A 20,112-nucleotide genomic window follows, 5' to 3' on the forward strand; every position below is an offset into this window, starting at 1 on the left:
TCGAATAAATGATTCAAGTACAGCTCAAAATTCTCGTGCCCCAGTAATTACACCCGTAAGGTAGTTCCAATTATTGCATTATACTCAGATTTCATGCTGTGAATTATTATATACCCGTTAACATACCCACTAATGGACTTACCTATTTCGTTGCCACACAAACTCGGTATGAGGTTGATTATTTTGAAACAAGATGGGTCTTCGTTACATAGAGATCTCGCTAACAGGCAGTTGAGCGTTTCTTGCTGATTCTTCTTTTCTGTTAAGCAAAAAACAATCTTAGTTTTTGTACTATAAAAAATGTTATTTAGGGTTATTGAAGAGATATTTCTCCAGTAAATTAATCCTATAATAGGTTATTAAATTTATTCGAGTTGAATTTATTCATGTAAACAACTGTAAGTATGTTTTTTTGTGAAGACCTTATACATTACAAGTATTATCATTTTAAAATATAAACTTGGGGTGAGGCACTGGCATGACTATTTTTATCATTAAACTTTTTTCTGCTTCACTACTAAAATATGTAGAACTATAAAAGTCAGAATAAAAACTTCTCAATACTATTATAAAATAGTAAAGGTATAAATTGCTAAATTTATTTTCATGGGATAATATTGCATGCAATAAAAAAAAATTCATAACAGTTAATGATTTAAAACTAACTCCGATTTCATATGGCTCATTAAAATTGAATTTATATTTGATCTATTATATGTCAACAAAAATTATTTCAAGCATATTTTTTACATTTATATAGAAATTCTCCAATATATGTTCTGATATGTTTTGTCAAAAATTACCTAAAGGAAAATGATTTTAAACATACTTTACATTCAAACAATCTTTCTCTAGAATGTGTTCTTGAGTCATTTGTCAAGTTAGAATTATAAGTGAATGACATTGTATTAATTTCGCATTCAAACGATCTTTCTCTAAAATGTGTTTTTGTATAATTAATTAAACATAACCTTCGAGAAATTATTTTAAATATATTTCACATTTGAACGATCTTTATCTAAAATGTGTTCATTTGTGATTAATTAAACTGTTTTTCTAGGAAAATGATTTTAAACATACTTTACATTTGTATGGGTTTTCTCCAATATGAATTCCAATGTGTCTTGGTAAGTTTGAACTATGAGAGAATAAAATTATACAAATTACACATTTATAAAGTCTTTCTGCAAAATATATTCTTGTGTGAATAATTTAACCTAACTTTCAAGAAAATGATTTGAAATAATTATCACTTTTGAGTAGGTTTTTTCAAGAATTAATTTTAATACTCGTTATTCAATATATTTTAATTTTAATTTTTCAGTTATACTTTAATATCTAACTATTGCAATTTAGGCTTATGGTATTTATTGAATATTTTTACTGAAGTAAAAATATTTACTAATTAAATAAATACAGTAACATGTAAAATGGAAAACAAAAACTAACATAGATATATGAATATCAAATTAAATTAAAATTTACTTAGAAGAAAAACAATTATTATTAGTATCATTACAGTATTATCACAGATAAGATAAAACTTATACGTTTATATCACAAATAAAATTTATTTTATCTATGGTATTATAATAAGTCTTTGTTGTTATCATAGATAACATGTTTTATTATATATCCCTGGTTAATAAAGGTTATTTGGTATGTCTATGCTTCTTCATTTTATCATGTAACATATATAGACATTTACTCATAAGGTACTTATGCCACATAATAGATAAGATCTTATCAATTCTGTGCTTATAGTGTTTAAGGTCTATGGTACAATGTTTATTTTGTAAAGCATAGATATTATTCAGTCATAGACTTTATATTGTTAAACCGTTTTGGATAATTTTGAATTTCAACGCCGTGGGCCATAGGTTTAAATCCAACCTCTTTATTTTTGTAAATTTTTGAAGTAATTTTTTTTTTTTAAGTAATAACTAAATCATTTAATCTTTCAAAAAATTAGTAGATAGTTAATTAAAAGATAAATAGTGAAAAATAGGTAGTGAATTAACTGGAGGTTTTTCCATTGATAAAATTAACTTATGATTAAAAATTCGTTAGATGACTAAATTGAAAAATTAGAAAACAATAAGCATTATAAAATAATTTATCTGTGAAATCGTTTTAATAGTGAAGGTTCCGATTCGGAAAGTCTTGATAATTTAATTGAATTATCATTTTTAACATTTTTTTCAATAATTGACACATAGTTTCAACAGAGCGTCATAAAATTTAATAGTATTTAAGGTTTGTATCGTATAACAGCAAAAAACTTTTCTTACATAGTTTGTAGGAAGCGGTGAATTTTAATATCATATAACACATATGGTATTAAAATTCACAGCTTCCTCAATCAGTTATTTTTATACTTTCCTAATATCAAAATTTAAATAAATAATTTTCGATCGAAATTAACTAACATCCAGTAATACATGACGATATTATCAAGGTTGGATTTAGTTGTTAAAATCAGTTACATCTTTTTTATTTAAACCGTTTTTATATTAGTAATGTATTCTTTTGATACTAATAATTATTAATATGACCTATCTACGAACAAATTTCTTAATAATATGGTTTAATCGCATATGTCTATATAGATTTTTATATAAACTTAATACGGTTTCGTATTGTACAACTGAATGCAATTGGGTCAGTACAGCTGAATCGACGCCAAATATTTTCTTAACAGCCTCTATGAAATCTTTGCCAAAATCTAGGATAGATGATAATATAAAATTATCCAACTGAAAATAAAGGTCAACCTATGGATCGAAAAAAAAGTTAAAGAACTAAGTGATCATATTTTCAAATTACTACTTTAAAATATTTAAGCAAAAAAATTAATTTTGAAGACATAATTTTATAAGTGCAATTATCAGTATTTGACGAACTGTTTAAATTCTAAAAATGAACTATTTGAGTATCTGTGTCTTGCACTTTGTTTACACCTCATACTTCGGTTTTCTTTGAAGTACACAATGTATTTGTGTCTCATACTTCGCTCCAGCATATACCTTGGTGATACGCTGTTATCCTTTCTATAATAACAGCTCTTAAACAACTCTGATATCTTTAAAGTGTCAGTCGAACATAATGTGACTACTGTACTATCACATGTACTCTAGTAATATACATTCACTTAACGTTATTCTCGTTCAATCTTTTAAGTTACGACATAACCAAACATTATTTTTCTAAAAATATTATATTAGATTAAAAGATATTAACTTAATAGAATATTAATTAAAATTTCAAACTTGAAATCTGTGTTTTAGATAAAAACTATATGTTTATATATATATATATATATATCTGTTTTACTTGATGTATATTAGTCAACTTGTTTGAATTTAGTCTTAATAAAAAATTCGAGATTTTTTTAACACTTGCGTAGTAAACAAACATAGACATATTTATGACTTATGAGTTTACAAATTTGTCTTTCTAGAAGTATAAGCATACAATATTTTATCTTTTAGACATACACAGTTCAGTAAGAATATTACTTATGCTGTATGATCATTTGTGTCAAATGGTAATGGATTTCGAAAATAAATGACTACGAAAAGCTAGATAGTTTTCATATAGTTTATGATCAAAGAGTTTACAGTACCTTTCTGTAAAATACTTATAAAATAATTTTATTCTCTTATGATGTCCATAAAAATTTTAACGTTGGATAGAAAAAAAAATTACCTATGATTTTTCATAAAACATTTTTGAAAATTTTTTGTGGTACACGCTGAGTAAATGTCGATTGGTAATTTTTTATTTAGCTCGACACAGTAGTGCACTACTTTATAGAGTTCACGCCACCATTTACTGTTAATATTTATTGCAATAATAATCCTGTTTCAAACAAATATAATGATGGTACGAAAGTAAAATAACTACAACATAATTTTGTGGACTTATTATGTCACTATAAAATGGGTGCAATAAAATATAAAAATATTTTTTTTTAAGAATTATAAAACGCTAAAAGAAAAGAAGACATCATTGTCTTTTTTGTAACAACCTTTGGGCTGGTTTATTTATTCGTGCAACTTTTTTTTCTCTCCAACTGTTTTGCCTGGTACAAAAGTGTTTAAAGACATAATGTGCTCATCAGCGTAATAACACGCCATACCGACTGTTTGATGCAATGATGTGAGTTTTGTTTCATTGACATAGACAGTACATACTAATATGTTGTCGGTATCATCTAGATCGAACAATTCATTATATCAATTAGAATTAAAAATAAATTAAATAACAAATTCTATGAAAAGAAAATGTATATTCTGTGATACAAATAGGTTTTGTGGTATTTTATATTAAATTAAAATAATGGACCTTTATAAAAACTTTCATTATATAAAAATTATATCAATTGAAAAATTAAAATAAAAATGCTCTCATTCAGAGCAACTAATTTTTTTAAATAGCGTTTTAAATATGAAAACTCGTTGAAACTTCCTTTTTTTTCATTCAGATAATTCATTATTTAATTAACATGAAAATTTTAATTAATTATGTTGAAAGTTTAGAAAGTGCTCGAACAAAAACTTAAATACATTAAAAATAACTAAATTGTAAAAATAATTGATTTGCTAATGTAACATGAAACTCTTTAATATAAAAAGATGCTTGTCTGTTAGTATTGTGATGGTTTATTTATTTGTAGAAACAAAGAAGGAATAATATAGGAATGAATAATAGGAACATGTGTGTAATAATCAAAAAAAGAAGTATATGGTATAAGTGGGTGTTATTGACTAAGTTTGAATGTTTGGATTTTGGTCATTTGGTTAACATCGAGGTTCTAACGGGATTGTAGAGTCCGAGGGTTTAGAACAATAATGAAAAGTAGATATAAAAATAAATTATTAAAAGTGACCCAACTAGTAAGTACTTATAATTATACACTAAGGCAAAGAAGAGGCCGTGGCTATCACATGAATACCAAGTAATGTGATTATGTATAAGGTACGAACTAGTCAGTAATAATTAAATAAAGTTTGAAAATTATTATACATATATAATCTATTATATATTGAAATATATATAGCAACACTAAAATATTGCTTCATTGCGTTCTTTAATCAGGTTTTTAATTCTAAATAATTGGGTCAATACAAATTGACTTATTTTGTATTTAAATTTCAAAATGTTCAGTGACGTTCAAAAATGGCCAACATCATTTAAATGATTGTCTTTTAGACTTCCGAATTTTTGAATAGATAAATAAAAAAGTTTTAAACGCAGAAAAGTAAATAAGCATTGCACTAATATGTACTGACGACAACACGGGATCGCGGCTTGTTAAGAGAAATAAACTTGACAAGAGAATTCTAAATACTATACTAAATTCAGAGCTTCAAAAGCCTGACTCGTTCGTTTGTGGACGTGCAAGTAGAACTCAGTGTTTTTATATTATCTTTAATTACCCCCATCTTGGGATATTGTCATGAGCGATTTTAGTCATTCTCAGTTAATTGTATTAAATTGAACATAACATGACTATTATTTTAAGTTAAGATGCATAGAATAAAATTAATACGTATATAGAATGTTCAGAAATAAGAAAACATTCTATCGTTCTCATCGTTTATAACAATTGACTTGTTTCCTTACTTACTGAACACTGTATAATAACTAGTGTGCAACAGAATAAATGATATGATAGATAAATAAATTATTTTTTTGTATAGAAGCAATATAAAATACCGATTATATTATAATTATATTTGATTAAATTATAAAATTTACAATCATTATAAATTTTTTATTGATAAATGTAAGATGCGTAATGCAAAGAATTAGAGATATTACGACATATGTTTTTAATTCATATAAATATATGAAAATTTATTTGACAGTTCTGCAAAAATCAAAACTTAAAAAGTAAAGGTAAGGGTTAACTTACATACTATCAATAACTAATCAAACAATATAATAAAATGTGACACAATAGTAAATAAAATTGTAAACTTATCTGATGAGAGTTGAGATGACTAGCGAGAGTGGCAATAATCGATTGAATTAAGTAGATATTAATATTAAATGGTTATGTAAAACGCAATTACACGATGAGTTATATAAATTCAGTCCAGTAATGTTTAAAAACTCCAAAATGGAACAAAAACTATAAATGGTTCAATAATTGAAAGATTTGCGATTATTTAAGAAGCTTAAATTTCTTATCTTAGATAACACTTTATAAGCCCATTAAGGGCCGTCGCGGCCTCTCCCAAATGAAAGAGGTTTCTTAACCATTGATACTTCGGGACGGGTAGTCAGTTCGTCGCTGGACTAAGATTAGTCGTAAAAAAACAACCATAAACAAAAATGACGGACACTTGTTATGGGAGAGACTAGTTTCGAACACGTTCGAACCGGTCATACACGAGCGCTACGGGAGACGCGAAAGATATCAGAGATAGACACTCTCTACCCAATAGCTACTCTTTCTTTAGCCTGATAAAATTTTTTCTTTTAACATTAACTACTAGGTTTATCGATAATGAATACAATTTTGTTTTTGATTTATTTTTGTTACATATTTTTCTCAATTTACCAAATTCTAAAGTATTTTTCATGTTCATCCTATAAAATTTTAAGGAAGTCAAATTGAATTTTTCAAATGGCAGTTTACACATTTAATTAGATTAATTATTAAATTAAGATCTAATTAAAAAATAATTTGTTGATAAAACTTTTGAACCAATAATTCGGAAGTTATCAACATTTCAATACCTAGGTGGGAGGAAACAGCTGCAGAAAAATATTTAGCGATAAAAATAACCAAACTTGCATCATATCTTTCAATTAAATATTAGCTTTGTTTTTTTTTTTTCGAGAAAAAAAAGTGAAAACATAAACTCCCTTAATTGTAGCTTAATCCTTGATCGAGTTTTTTAATTTTCGTTTATGTTTGTGATTCAGAAAGAATTTTAACATTTTGGTGTTATTTTATAGCAATAATAATTTTCTATGATCTTATCTTTTAACTAAATGCAAACTATGGATATTTTTGCATGATATAAGCCGAGCTTAAAATGAAACTGAATTATTTACAAGTACACGCATTTGAACTTATTTTTCATACAATGAAAATTTCGTCATTTTTTTTATCAATAAAAATAAAACACTTCTTTGTTAAAGTTTAAAAATTATTTTATTTCGAATAAATTATTACCTTGCATGAATCAGATTAGCCATACTTATCTATAAAATCTCAAACATAACGTGAATATATTTTTTGAGAAATAAAGAAGTTATTGATTTTACTTTTGAGCTTTGAAATATTATTTTTAGGTTATGTTTTGTGTATCTTAAAACATTATTTACTACGATAAACTAATAATATGTCCATTAAGGAATGACTAAACTTTTGCTGATTTAGAGGGAGAGGTATTCAATGTACTTCTTAATAACTTTTATATTTTAGTTGTCTACCATTATAAAATTGACTTGTCAAAAAAAGTGAATGGTAAGCTGTCATTTTTTAAATAGCTTTTTAAGTTTATATTTTTAAATTAACAAATGATTATTAACTTTTAAAGTTATATAACTAAGTTTACTCCTTATTGAATATTAAATATTTATAGACATTTTTAATGTTAAATAAATTTAAGAAACTAAATTAAAATGATCGTTTAAATAGCAGAGCAAATAATTAAATAAATTCTAAACATTACGTGTAGGCGTATATTTTAAGGATATTTATGATGAAATTAACTCTAAAACATATTTATTTATTTCATTTAATAAAGTTAACTAGACAAAAATTACACCCGCCTCTTTAGATTCTATAACAACTATTTATTAATCAGAATTCATTACTGTATCCTAGACTTTTAAGACGCCTGAAAAAATTAAAAAAGTAATACTATTTAACTATAAAGTGGCGCTATTTTTAATGTACAAATTTCATAATGTCCTAAATGAACGAAAAATGCCACTCAAATTTTTTCAAGCGTTTCGCATAATAAAAATAAATCAATTTACTATAAAAATTAATAATTCGGTTTTGTTGCAGTCAACTGTCAGTATTAACTATAAACTAACAAATATATGTTTTCTAGAAAATTGTGCATAGTTTTTATGAGATACTATTTCATTTGTAAATAGATTTTCAGCAAACTTAAAAGATTAATTTAATGAAAATAAATAAATTTCTCTTGAAATTTTCAATAAACTTGACCTATAGAGATCAAGTTAAAAATACAGAGTGATTCAATAACTATTTTACATAATGTATTCTAACGTATAAGATAATATAATGTATAATTTATTCTTTTCAGAAGTTATTAGAATCCTACACATATTAATTAATACAAAATAATTTTGTTCTATTTCCTTTTCGCTCTTAAATTTATATCAACTTTAGTTTTTTGAATAGAAACATAAGTGCTTAACTGGATTAGAAATAAAAAAAAGAATCTAACTAAGAAAATGACAGATTAATAACAACTTTTGATTCATTATTTTAAAAAAAATATAAGTATTTCTTTATTATGACAAGAAGAGAAGTGCGGCTCAAACATCTATAGAAATTTAAAAAATCCCACGCTTCACCAATAATCAATATTTTTAAGTGTTCATAACTTACAGAATACTTGTTTAAAAGTTGTGACTTAGTAGTAATCTTTTTATCTAGATAATTTTATTATTTTTAATCAGTTAAACACATACGTTTCCATTAAAAAAAAACTAAAATTGTTATAATATAAAGGATAAAGAAAAGTAGACATATTTTTTTATTAATTATATTATGTAGCGTGCTAAATACTTCTGAAAAGAAAAAATTATATTTTATTTTATACTTTTGATGATATTATATGAGACATAGTTATCATACACTCTGTATAGACATAACTGTCTTAATAATTTTACCTGTATTTTATATATCTTTCATTTACATTTTATTCCTCCCGAGGTAAAAAAAAATTGGTTATTATTATCACTTCAGTATTATAATATACTGATACACATTTTATTTCTCTTTATCGCGTTCGAGGACGCTCATTTTAATATTTTAAATATTTATTCACGTGTCAGAAAAACGGAGGAATATATTATCAGAATACGATAAAAGACTGCGTACTATGAATACTGATGTAAAAAAAAGAATTAAAAGTTAGATTTTTTCCAATTTTTTTAACTGTAAAGAAGATAAAAATTTATTTTAAATTATTTTCCACTTGGTTGATTAAAAAAAAAACAAAGTTACTTTTATTAGGAAGAACTTATAAAATATTTATTCATCTATTTTTAATAATATAAGAATAACTTATTTTTTGAATATACAGAAGGATCATTTAATGATTTAAGTCGATTTTTTCTTGAAAATTATTGAAAATTTAAAATTTTCGCAAAGGAAAACATTATTTGGCATCAAATATATACGTTATTTAAATTATTAATTATTAACTTTTAATTAATTTTAAAACGCAATAAAAAATACAATCAACATAATTGTAGAGTGGAAGTTCTTTAATTTTTTGTAAAATTTATAAAATTTATCAATAACAAAATGTGACTACAATATTCTAAGTATTTTTTTTTTTTGGCTAGATACATTTGTTGAACAAAATTAATATAAATATAAATTTAAATGGAAAGTAATTCCATAGTGCAATTTTAAATAATGCTTGAATAAATATTTTCTGTAGAATATTTAATTATAAAAATTAAATTGATAAGGCAAGATTGAATCTTTAATAACTTCTACGTCGAAAAATCCATTAGTCCGAATTTTCTGAATGTTTTTCAATCAAACTTCATTTTTTCTCAAGGAATAACTTATAAAAACTTAATGTTTTTTTTTTACTTTAACGCTTTTAGAAGAATTTATTAAGTACACAAAAAGACAAATTTTACAGAAATCATGAAGAAAAGAAGTGAAGAATTGAAGATATTGAACCAATGGTTATTTAAGGTGTTAAGCATAATAGTTGATACAAAACAGTAAATGGGCAAAGAATATCAATACATAGGTTATCTAGAGCTAAGGAATAAACACTATATTATCCCATATAATAATATGTGTTGATGTAAAAACTTAAATATTTTTATTATTTAGTGTCAAATTAAATAAAAATCGTCAGTTTTCCATTGAAATATATTAAATTTTCTATAAGTAAAATTTAATTAAAAATTGTTTCATGTTATCATCTCAGTGTATATATTTTAATGGGAATAGGTTATTATTGCGCTTATTATTTCATTTAGAATTGACGATAAAAATCTAAATAAAAAAAAATTCATTAAAAAACATGGTTTAAATATTTTTGAGTTGTTTTAAGTGACATTATTTTATATGATTTACTGTATTAAAATCACTCAGGGACATAAAGAAATCATTTTTTAATGGGATAACCAAGTTCATATGATATACTAATTTGCTTTTAAACATTTCTTTAACCTACTACAATATTTAAAAATCTTATTGATTCTATCTTTTTTGAGATGTCTTTATATAATAAATTACCATTAGATACGCCCCTGGAACTTTTATTTGTTATTTTTGAGAAGATTAATTTAAAGTTTTCAATCTTCCCAAAGACTATTATTAGTACTTTTTCAAATATAATATTATAATATTATATAATATTAAACCATTTCACTTTCACAAGTTCAGACGTACATGTTTACGTATAATGACGGAACATACAAATTTTATACATACTTAATTTAACAAACATGTATTTAATAATCAAAAAAAGCTACATGGTTTCCTATTTCCTTACTTATATTCTGATTACAAGTTTTATAATTTATAAGTGTAATATATGAATAAATAAATATATAAATATAAATAGTATTTATCTTAAAAAAGCCAGCACAGTGGGGACGTGACATAGTTTGGTCCAGTATAGATGATATCTGACAGTGATGAAAATCACTATCATAATAAACACTTCAATGCAAATCTGTAGATAGTGTTTAATTTTAAGAAATTGATCGATTATTCCAAAACCTACATGATCTCCTATTTCATTATTTATATACTGATTACAAGTTTTATAATTTATAATTGTAATATATGAATATATATATATATATATATATATAAAGGGAAATGGTTTTATTTTTAAAAAAATGATGTAAAGAGGTATATAAATAGTATTTATCATAAAATAATTATATTGATCCATACATTTTTCCAAAAGTTATAGTATTATAAAGTTAAAAATGTAAAATATAAAATCAAGAATTTTAACTCAAAAATAGCATACAGTATCCATTTTCACCGTGAAGACAAAATAAAATCTAAACAATTTTTTTTTCATAATAAAGAATATTACATAAGCTTTAATTTAAGGTATATATAAATATGTCTGTATTTCTTGAACACTTTCAAAAGTTAAGTTGAAAGAGTTAATTTTTCGTGAAAAAGTTGTCATTTTGAATCCCCCCTGTGGGCAGGTAAAGGATCAGATTTATAAAAAAAATATATCAAATAATAGTTAAAGACATTATTCATCTTAAAAAAAAAATTATATTGATTTGGTCATTTTTGAAAAATGTATGGTAGTTTTAAGTAAAAATAATTGAAAAAATTTCGAAAATTAGCCATTTTTAAATTTGTATATTTTTTGGAGGTTTCCCCTATTTACGGGGAACAAGGGGATTTTTTTCAAGTTTTGAGGGTAATGTTTTCGACAAGATAAGATTTATGATCTTTTGACGTATCATTGAAAGAAATCGGTTCGATGAGAGCTGAGAAAAAGTGGTAACAGACAAAAAAAAAAAAAACACATCTTAGTAAAACCAATACCTTCTCAGCTTCGCATCGAAGCTAATATTCTTTTCTTATTAGACATTGTATATTTATTAATTTTTAATTTAAAGTTAATTATAAACTTATTTATTACTATTTATACACTACTTTGGTTTATGTGCACAAAATTACATCTATCACTTTTCAAATTTGGATTAAAATATATGGTTCAAGCAAACGATATCAAAAAAGGTTATTGCTTTGCGATTTAAATGAATTATACGTAAAATTTAAATTAATGAATCTACAATTAAATTATAATACTGAATAATGTTAATATGATGTAAAAAAATGTTGATTAAAAAAATTGTATTTCATCGTTAATTTTAATTTTGAAAATGTCATTATTTTACAAAAACAAAAAAAACCTTTCTCAAAATTACTTAAAAAATAAATTTAAAAAAAAAAAAAAAAAAAAAAATAATAATAAAACACATTATATTAAAATTAATACCTTTTTAGCTAAAATATTTTTGTTATTGAAATAGTATAATTGTCATACTATTTTTCCTCTCGGAGAAGGCCGTAACCGAACTTAATAGGCCATAAATAGCGTGAATAAATAAAATATTATGTTTAAACTATTCCCTACACTCATATTTTTTCTTTCTATATTTATTAAAAAAAAAAACTTCAACGTCGCAATCTTTGATGGTTTACTTACTACGACGCAATGCGGGGCGGTCAGATTGACGTAGTGATGGCCTATTTTTATGATAATATTGAAAAAAAGTAAATATAAATTTTTCGTAAATGATGTTGGTGTGTCTGAAATTTTTAATATAAGTTCAGTAAAGTCATCTTCCTTTTATTGAAATTAATACGAGTCATGGATATTCAAATAAGTTTGTGTTCTTGATTCATATAATATCATTTAATACTAAACTTAAAACAATTGAAGTAAGCTAAATTGAATTGTTGTTATATTTAAGAAGAGAAGCATTATTCTAAACGTCACGTATATTATAATTACCCTTTATGACTTAGCTCAATTTACAATGGATTGAAAGGATTCAAACAGTTAATCGAATAAATAACGCGATATCGTTCATAGTTACATAGTACCTATAAAAATCGTTTTAATTTAATACCTTAAAATCCCATTAGTGTTGTTGATCCAAATTGATTGAAAGCTTGTAAGGAAAAGTATAAAGCGATAGCTGACATATAAAAAGTAGATTGTATCGATAAAAATTTTTTTTTTATCATTGAAAAAGAAAAACATATATTATCTAAACATAAATTATGTTGATATAATAAAAAAAAGAAATAAGGAAATAATTCTAAAAAAAATTTAGCATATTTCAGGTAATCTTCTTTATACCAATTCAAATTAGTGGTACAAAGAATTGGTTTTATAAAAGTTTATATAAAATATAAAAAATATTTAATTTATACATGACTTAAAATTTTTATGAATGAGACTTAGTTGATATTGAAAATGACATGCACATTATTGATCTAAATGTAGTGTTTAGTTGCATTGTGTTTAAATATTGTTCAATTAGAAAATTATAGCCACTTTAATTCCATCTAACTTATTAATCAAATATTAATTATTGTTATTTCAATGATCCCTGTAAAATGAAATATTAGAATATTTTAACTATCGTTGAAATCAATATATAGTGTTTTTCATAAAATATCTATGATATGTATGGTAGATGCAACAATAATCTGTTACAATGGTTCATAAATTAACATCGATATTTATAAATACCTATACATAAGATATATTGTTTTTACGATTCAATAAAAACTTGTTTATGTGACACCAAGAAGAAATTACGACACTGTAAGCTACACGCCAAATTATTCATAGAAAATTTGTCAAAAATCGATAAACTTTAATAAGTATTGACAGAAGGTTCATTGAATAAAAAATATTATAGCCATAAAAATTTTTTTAATTTTTTCTTTCTATCATATCGCTAAACTAAAAATAGGGATTTTTATTAAAGAAAATTTTAATTTAGATTATTTATCCCGAAGAGATAAAAAAAAATTATTTAACCACATACTATTGAAAATATTCTTTTGGAAAAACAATTTTTTACTTTATGGTATTTTAAAATATTCAATAGTTTTCTAGAAAATAAATATTTTATGTTTATTTGATTACCCTGCATATGTTATTAAAGATCTTTACTTTAAAAATTACAGTTGGATATTTGTGTTTGCCTAAATGGAAAATCAAAGACCAAATATATGCATCTCGTAAACATTTCAAAGTTAATAATAAATACCATTTATATGAGTTGCACAAAGTTTCAATGTCAAGTATTTACAATGAAATCAGCCAAAAGTTGCTAAAAGATAATGAAAATATTTTGTATAGTGTATTCAAGTTTGACGTTTTTATTCATTTATGAAAAATAATTTCCAATGATTTATTTAATAATTAAGGTTGGTTTCAGAAACCCAACCAAAAACTTTACAGCCAAGGCCTTACTATTAAAATGAAATTAAATATCGACCAACAAAAGCTATAATTATTATAACTTTTTAAATATTATTTATTAAAAAAAAAATTTAGCATAATAGATTTATTATATTTATTTTATATTTTATATTATTAAATTATAATTTTAATAGTTTTATTAAATATTTATCATTAATGTTTAAAAAAAACATAGATATGCTATTTGTTATATTTCATATAGCAGTATTATAAAATAATGTAAAACCTTAAAAAAGATTCCTGATATAATTTATTTATCTTGATTATTAAAATAAACAACAAATATCGATAAAAAATAATCGTTACCCAATTTTTTACTTTTAAATACATAGAAGTTTAGAACTTTTACAATTATTTTGTATCTCATATCCGTTATGTAAATGCATTTAATAATATTTTTGTAGTATAATATGTCAATATATTGTTCACTTTGAACTTTTAAAGTTTCATTTACCTTATATTATAGTCAAAAATAGAGCGAAATTTTTTTCAAAATCAGTTATTACTTGTATTATTTGCATGCAGTAACTTGTATAATTTTTTTATTGATAAAAGCCATTCGAGTGACAACATATAACACTAAGCCAGAATAAGACTAATGCCAATATGGGACCCGAGGATCTCTTACAAGATAAGTTCATTTCTCCGTAGAAATTTTGCTATGTAATAAAACATTAACAATTGACCAATACGAAAAAAAGTACTTGTCGATTTCAGATTTTTAAAATTTTTTTTTAATAAATGAGCTTATTGACGCTGTACTAGGAAAATTATTCACGAAGATTAGAACAATTCTTTTTGTAGAAATGTGAGGCCTGTTGTACTGCAGGTTTAGCGTGGATTAAATAGAGCCTTATAATTCTATAATCACAAGTATAAAAAAAAAATTGTTGAGTATCGTAATATATTTCCCCCGTCGTAAAAATAAGTTCATCATATTAATCAATATTAATTTGTAAATTTTTGAAGGAGCTTTTTTATAAATCAGGAGGCAAGACTCCTTAGTCCTCTTCTAATAGTGTTACTGGATAACTCTAGTAAATTGTAAGTATTTTTTAAATTATAAGTATAATAACATAAGTAATTAATTGGTTTTATCTTTGTAAAATTAATTTTTTTTCAAATATAAAATCAGAATTAAGCAACAAAACGAATTTCAAATAGTTCATTAAGATTATAATTCAACCTAATCGAATAATAAATTTTTAATTTCAAATTACAAAAAATATTTACTGTGTTTTAAAATTTGGGTTGCTCATACCTAAATAGGCATTCAAAATGGGTCCTGGGGACCATCCTCTCTAAACACTCTTTTAATCTGGGACTGTTCTTAACTTGTACAAAATATGTAATTGATTATTTTATATATGTTGGCCCTGAAATTTTCATGTTAGTAAATTTAATACAGTTCGTTACAAAATTTTTTGGAAGAAATTAAAAGGATACCTTTAAATAAAGATTTATGTTTAATGTACAGTAAAAAATTCATTAAAATTAATTAAACAAGAAACGCCAATAAAAGTTATTTATTGCTAACTTAAACTTTAACTTGAAATATAAACAAATAGAAAAATTCCTGACTTAATGAAAAAATGAAGTGATTAAGTTGTAGATTATGGTCCTTCGTAAACATAATTTGCGAAAATAGGTTATTTTTACGTTTCCAGACGATCCCATTTAATTGTATTAACAGAAAATTAGTTCCAATCTTTTGCACCCTGAAGCAGTTGAATATTAATTGCTATGAGAAAATCAAGTTAATTATCTTTAATGCGAAAGTTTTAAATTATCAAAGTTTTATTTTGTTGACAAATAATATTATTTACATTTATAAAACGATTATATATGTATCTATTTTTCAAAACTTTAATATTCAAATTACAAAAGGATAATTGCACAAAAATTATTCGAATTTTCACACACATATGCTGAATATTTTAAAAGCATATAATACAAGAGAAATTTTTTTCTAAATAGTATTTAAACTGTTAATATTAAATTGTGTACTCATTTTTGATAATTTGTGTCAAAATTACACTAATCCAACCCAAAACGGGAATTTTTAAATAATTTCTTACAGCGATGACATTTTTGCTTAATTAAGCTATTGGCATAAATATTAATAATTGATAATCAGTTTTAGTTTCTATAAATATATTTGATGATATCTATCAGATAGCTATAATATATTAATACTTCATTTAATTAAAATATAATATAATACTACAAAATAAATACCAGTGAAGTGATTCGATGAGTCTACATCAAGAATTGTTATTCCTTTATTATTCTGTAAACTGAAAGTTTTATTTATAGTTTCCTTACAAATTAATAACTTTTTATTTTCTGATATTTATTTCATTACTTTTGTAAATTTTAACCTGCGATTTTCAATAATTACACTAATAATTTACTTAAAAATTGTTAATTGGAACAAAAGTGATAGAAAAATAACGTTTTTATGAATTGGATATCTTTTTTCTCTTCTTCAATAGATTTTTCTTCGCAATAAATTTACATTTTTTTATTTGACAAAAAAATATAATGAAAAATTATGAGTATAATATAATTCAACAATAATCATTTGTCATTCATACAAATAAATGTTAATAACCCAGCAGTTTACGTTCAGCCCTAACCTCTATTGATTCCTAAGTATAATGTAAATACCATATTTAGGTTGCGTGTTTTTTTTTTTTTCATTTCTGTCTACTAACTTATTCTAGAAAAAGGTCTCAACCCTCACGTTTTATCCATAAAAACAATCTCGCGTACTACTAATACGTCGATTGCTTCATCGTCCGCGAGTACTTTGGATGCATTTGAAAAACTCAATTTATAAAACTTTACGAATTCTAATAAAAATGTATGACACATTTGTAAGGAAACACTGTAGTAACGGACCCACACAAAATTATCCATTTGCAAAAGTCTACTTGGTTGACGTGAAATATTTTGTTGATGAAAACGTGTAAAGTAATATTTTAGTAAAATTGCAATTTGTACACGTGGAAGTAACTAGATACTAGTTAGATAATTTTACAAATGACCTTTAACGAGTATACCTCGTATTGCACAATCAATGGATCCTATGCCGAGGGTAAATAATTAATACAACGCTTCCGTTATGTTACAACAAAAAAAAAAAAACCCTCGAATTCGTATGTAATGTGCAAACTGCATAATTTAATAGTAACAGAATATTTAATTAACCTAAATTAGACTATTGCTACTCAACGGGATCGCTTTCTGGTTATTTTACTTTTCGAACAAATTAATTTAGTAATAGAAGAATTACCATGTCTGGTTCGGAGTGTAATACCATACAACCGAATCAAATTGGGGACGCTTATAAATTCAGAAAAATATCTATTCGACTTAACAAGAAAAAAATTGTTTAGATAAATGTTTGTTCCAATAACTTACAATAAAAAAAAATGTAATTATAACGAGTTACCTTTTTTCGGTTCCTCGGTGGTCGTATGACCACTGGCGGCTGATTTGACGGCCACAGCACCTGACACCGACGGTGGCGGTGGTATATCAATGGTATCACAACACTCACGTTCAGGGTACTCGCTGGCCAAAGCTTTGGTGGTCATAACGGCCAGAACGGCGGCCAATGTCAACACAGTGACCCTGGCCGACATGACGACCAACGAGTACACGACACGCGCACTAATGGCCTGCGGCACGCACAGAGCTCACATATTAACGCTGACTGTAGTACATTCGACGGTTAGTATAATATCTCATTAATTCAAACTTTTATTAAAATAGACTTTTTGAAAATATATTAACTCTATTTGTATCACAATTAAACCGTATTGAAAATTATTAACTAGACAATGTGTTTACGAATTACATGATATGTCTCGAACGTACATTGAAAAAGCTTAAACCGACCCTAACGGCGGCGGTGGTACGGCGATAGCGCCCGAAATGCGACTAAACGTGTCGCCCGGCTTGAACGGAAAGTACGTAAAAGGTTACAACACACGTTACGTTTTTCCATGTGCGCCAGCGCGTCTTATGTGTGATGGACATAATGGAACCTTATACATTTCAGTGCCATTTTAGTGCAATGCCATAGTTGTAAGTGCTTTTTATTTGCTGCACTGTTTTTGTGAGTAACTTGATTTTTCTTTAATGAATGGCTATTTTCTGTTAAGGATAATCTATTTTTTTTTTTGTATTTATAAGTAAACTTTTTAGAACAAATCAAAGTGGACTTAAATTAAATTTTGTTTTCTTCCAAAAATGTTCATAATTTCATCTAAAAAATTACACCATATAATTGCATAAGATTAACTGCTAATAAAAATTAATGTATTTATAGCATAAATTATTAAGTATTTAATAGATTATAATTTTATATTTTCGAAAAAAAGATTAAAGAACTTTGAAAAAATTTAGGTCGGTCAGTTAAAAATATATTTATAGATGAGAGGTAATATTTGATCAAAATTCATTTATTAAATACCATAGTGTTTGTGCACATGAAAATTCCAATGGAAACTAATTGAATTCTGATGAAAAAATGGTTATAAGTGAAATAAATAATTTATTTTTTAAATATTAACATTTATTACCTACACAATGGAGTATTCACACCAATGAATCAGTCATATACGTGTTAAATCATAATTATTATTATTAAATGTATTTAAGTTTAGCTTAAACATAGAAAAGCAATTGTTACAATAAACATATTGTGTATAAAAATTTATCTAGTCTTACTATACATTTATGTATGTCGTTCAAATAAAATCATCAAACAAATTTACTAGGTAAAAAATAAAATAATAATTTGTGTTAGTTATGCTATGCTGTCATAAAAAATGTTCTCAAGTGTGGTTCTCTCAAATGTTTTTAGACTATTACACAAAAAAATCCGACAGTCTCAACTCTCATGTTGATACTTATATAAGAGTCAGTCTATATCATTTGTTGTGTACATATACTGTCAGATGCTTTTGAACAGGAGCAAAGAGTGTGGAGGATTGAAACACGCCGTCTGCAATCCGATCGTTATTCGTTGTACTACATTTCTCATTTACTGTTCACCACATATCGAATTTCCTACTTTTTATATCTTTCCTCCTCTTGCCAGATTCTTTCGAAAAGATAAAACGTTGGGAAAAAACCCAAACGATTTGATGCATTGATATCCAGCATCGCCGCCAACATTATATTCGATATTTTTCTTCTTGTATTACAAGTTCTTCTGAAATAATGAATGACATAATAAAATATATGAGAATAAACATGCATCGTTATTTAGAAAAATCATTATAAAATTAAAAAAAAAATGATGCACATTATTAAATTGTATAACACATCTGTAAAAAAAAAACATAAATTCAATCTAATTAAAATATTTATCTTGTCAAAAGATTTGTTGGGTAAAATTTATTTTCATACAAAAACTTGACAATACTTCTATGAATTTTACGACTTTAACAGATAATTAGAGGTCCAGATTAGTCAGAAGATAAACCTAAAAAAAAAGTTTAAGTTTGTGTAGCGTCACGCATCACAAGTAATCCTGTTTTACATTTATCGTTATTGCACAATTTAGTATTCTCTACAAAACATTACTTAGCGTTTTAAAAAGACTATTAAAACCTGTTAAAACTCGTTGTACCACATTTACATGTATGCATATTCTAATGCGCTTTTATCTTATTTAATTAATTAATTAAGACTCTTAATCCGGTATCACAGAGAAAAAAAATCACTACCTCTACGTATTGTTTTAACTTCAATAATTTCGCAAAATACTACTTTCTGTAAACAAGTTAAACTATTGACAGATATCATTTAGCTACAAATTATCGCCCAAAAACCTTAAAATTAAGTATCTATA

The 20,112-nt window shown here is 24.9% G+C and overlaps 1 protein-coding gene across 1 annotated transcript in view; it reads right to left on the minus strand.

The window, feature by feature from the left end:
• The window catches only part of LOC126897695 (uncharacterized), a 60,765-nt gene extending 42,580 nt beyond the window's left edge, over positions 1–18,185 (minus strand). Inside the window, exons 1-2 of the mRNA XM_050671484.1 lie at positions 17,701–18,185; positions 143–259 (exon numbers count right to left, since the gene is read on the minus strand). Coding sequence (XP_050527441.1) covers positions 143–259; positions 17,701–17,893 — 310 coding nt within the window. The 5' untranslated portion in view covers positions 17,894–18,185. The remainder of the gene's footprint in view (positions 1–142; positions 260–17,700) is intronic.
• Between the last annotated feature and the right edge of the window lie 1,927 nt (positions 18,186–20,112).

Source organism: Daktulosphaira vitifoliae, unplaced genomic scaffold, assembly GCF_025091365.1.
Source record: "Daktulosphaira vitifoliae isolate Bord-2020 unplaced genomic scaffold, ASM2509136v1 Scaffold_2, whole genome shotgun sequence".
In the NCBI taxonomy this organism is placed as follows: domain Eukaryota; kingdom Metazoa; phylum Arthropoda; class Insecta; order Hemiptera; family Phylloxeridae; genus Daktulosphaira; species Daktulosphaira vitifoliae.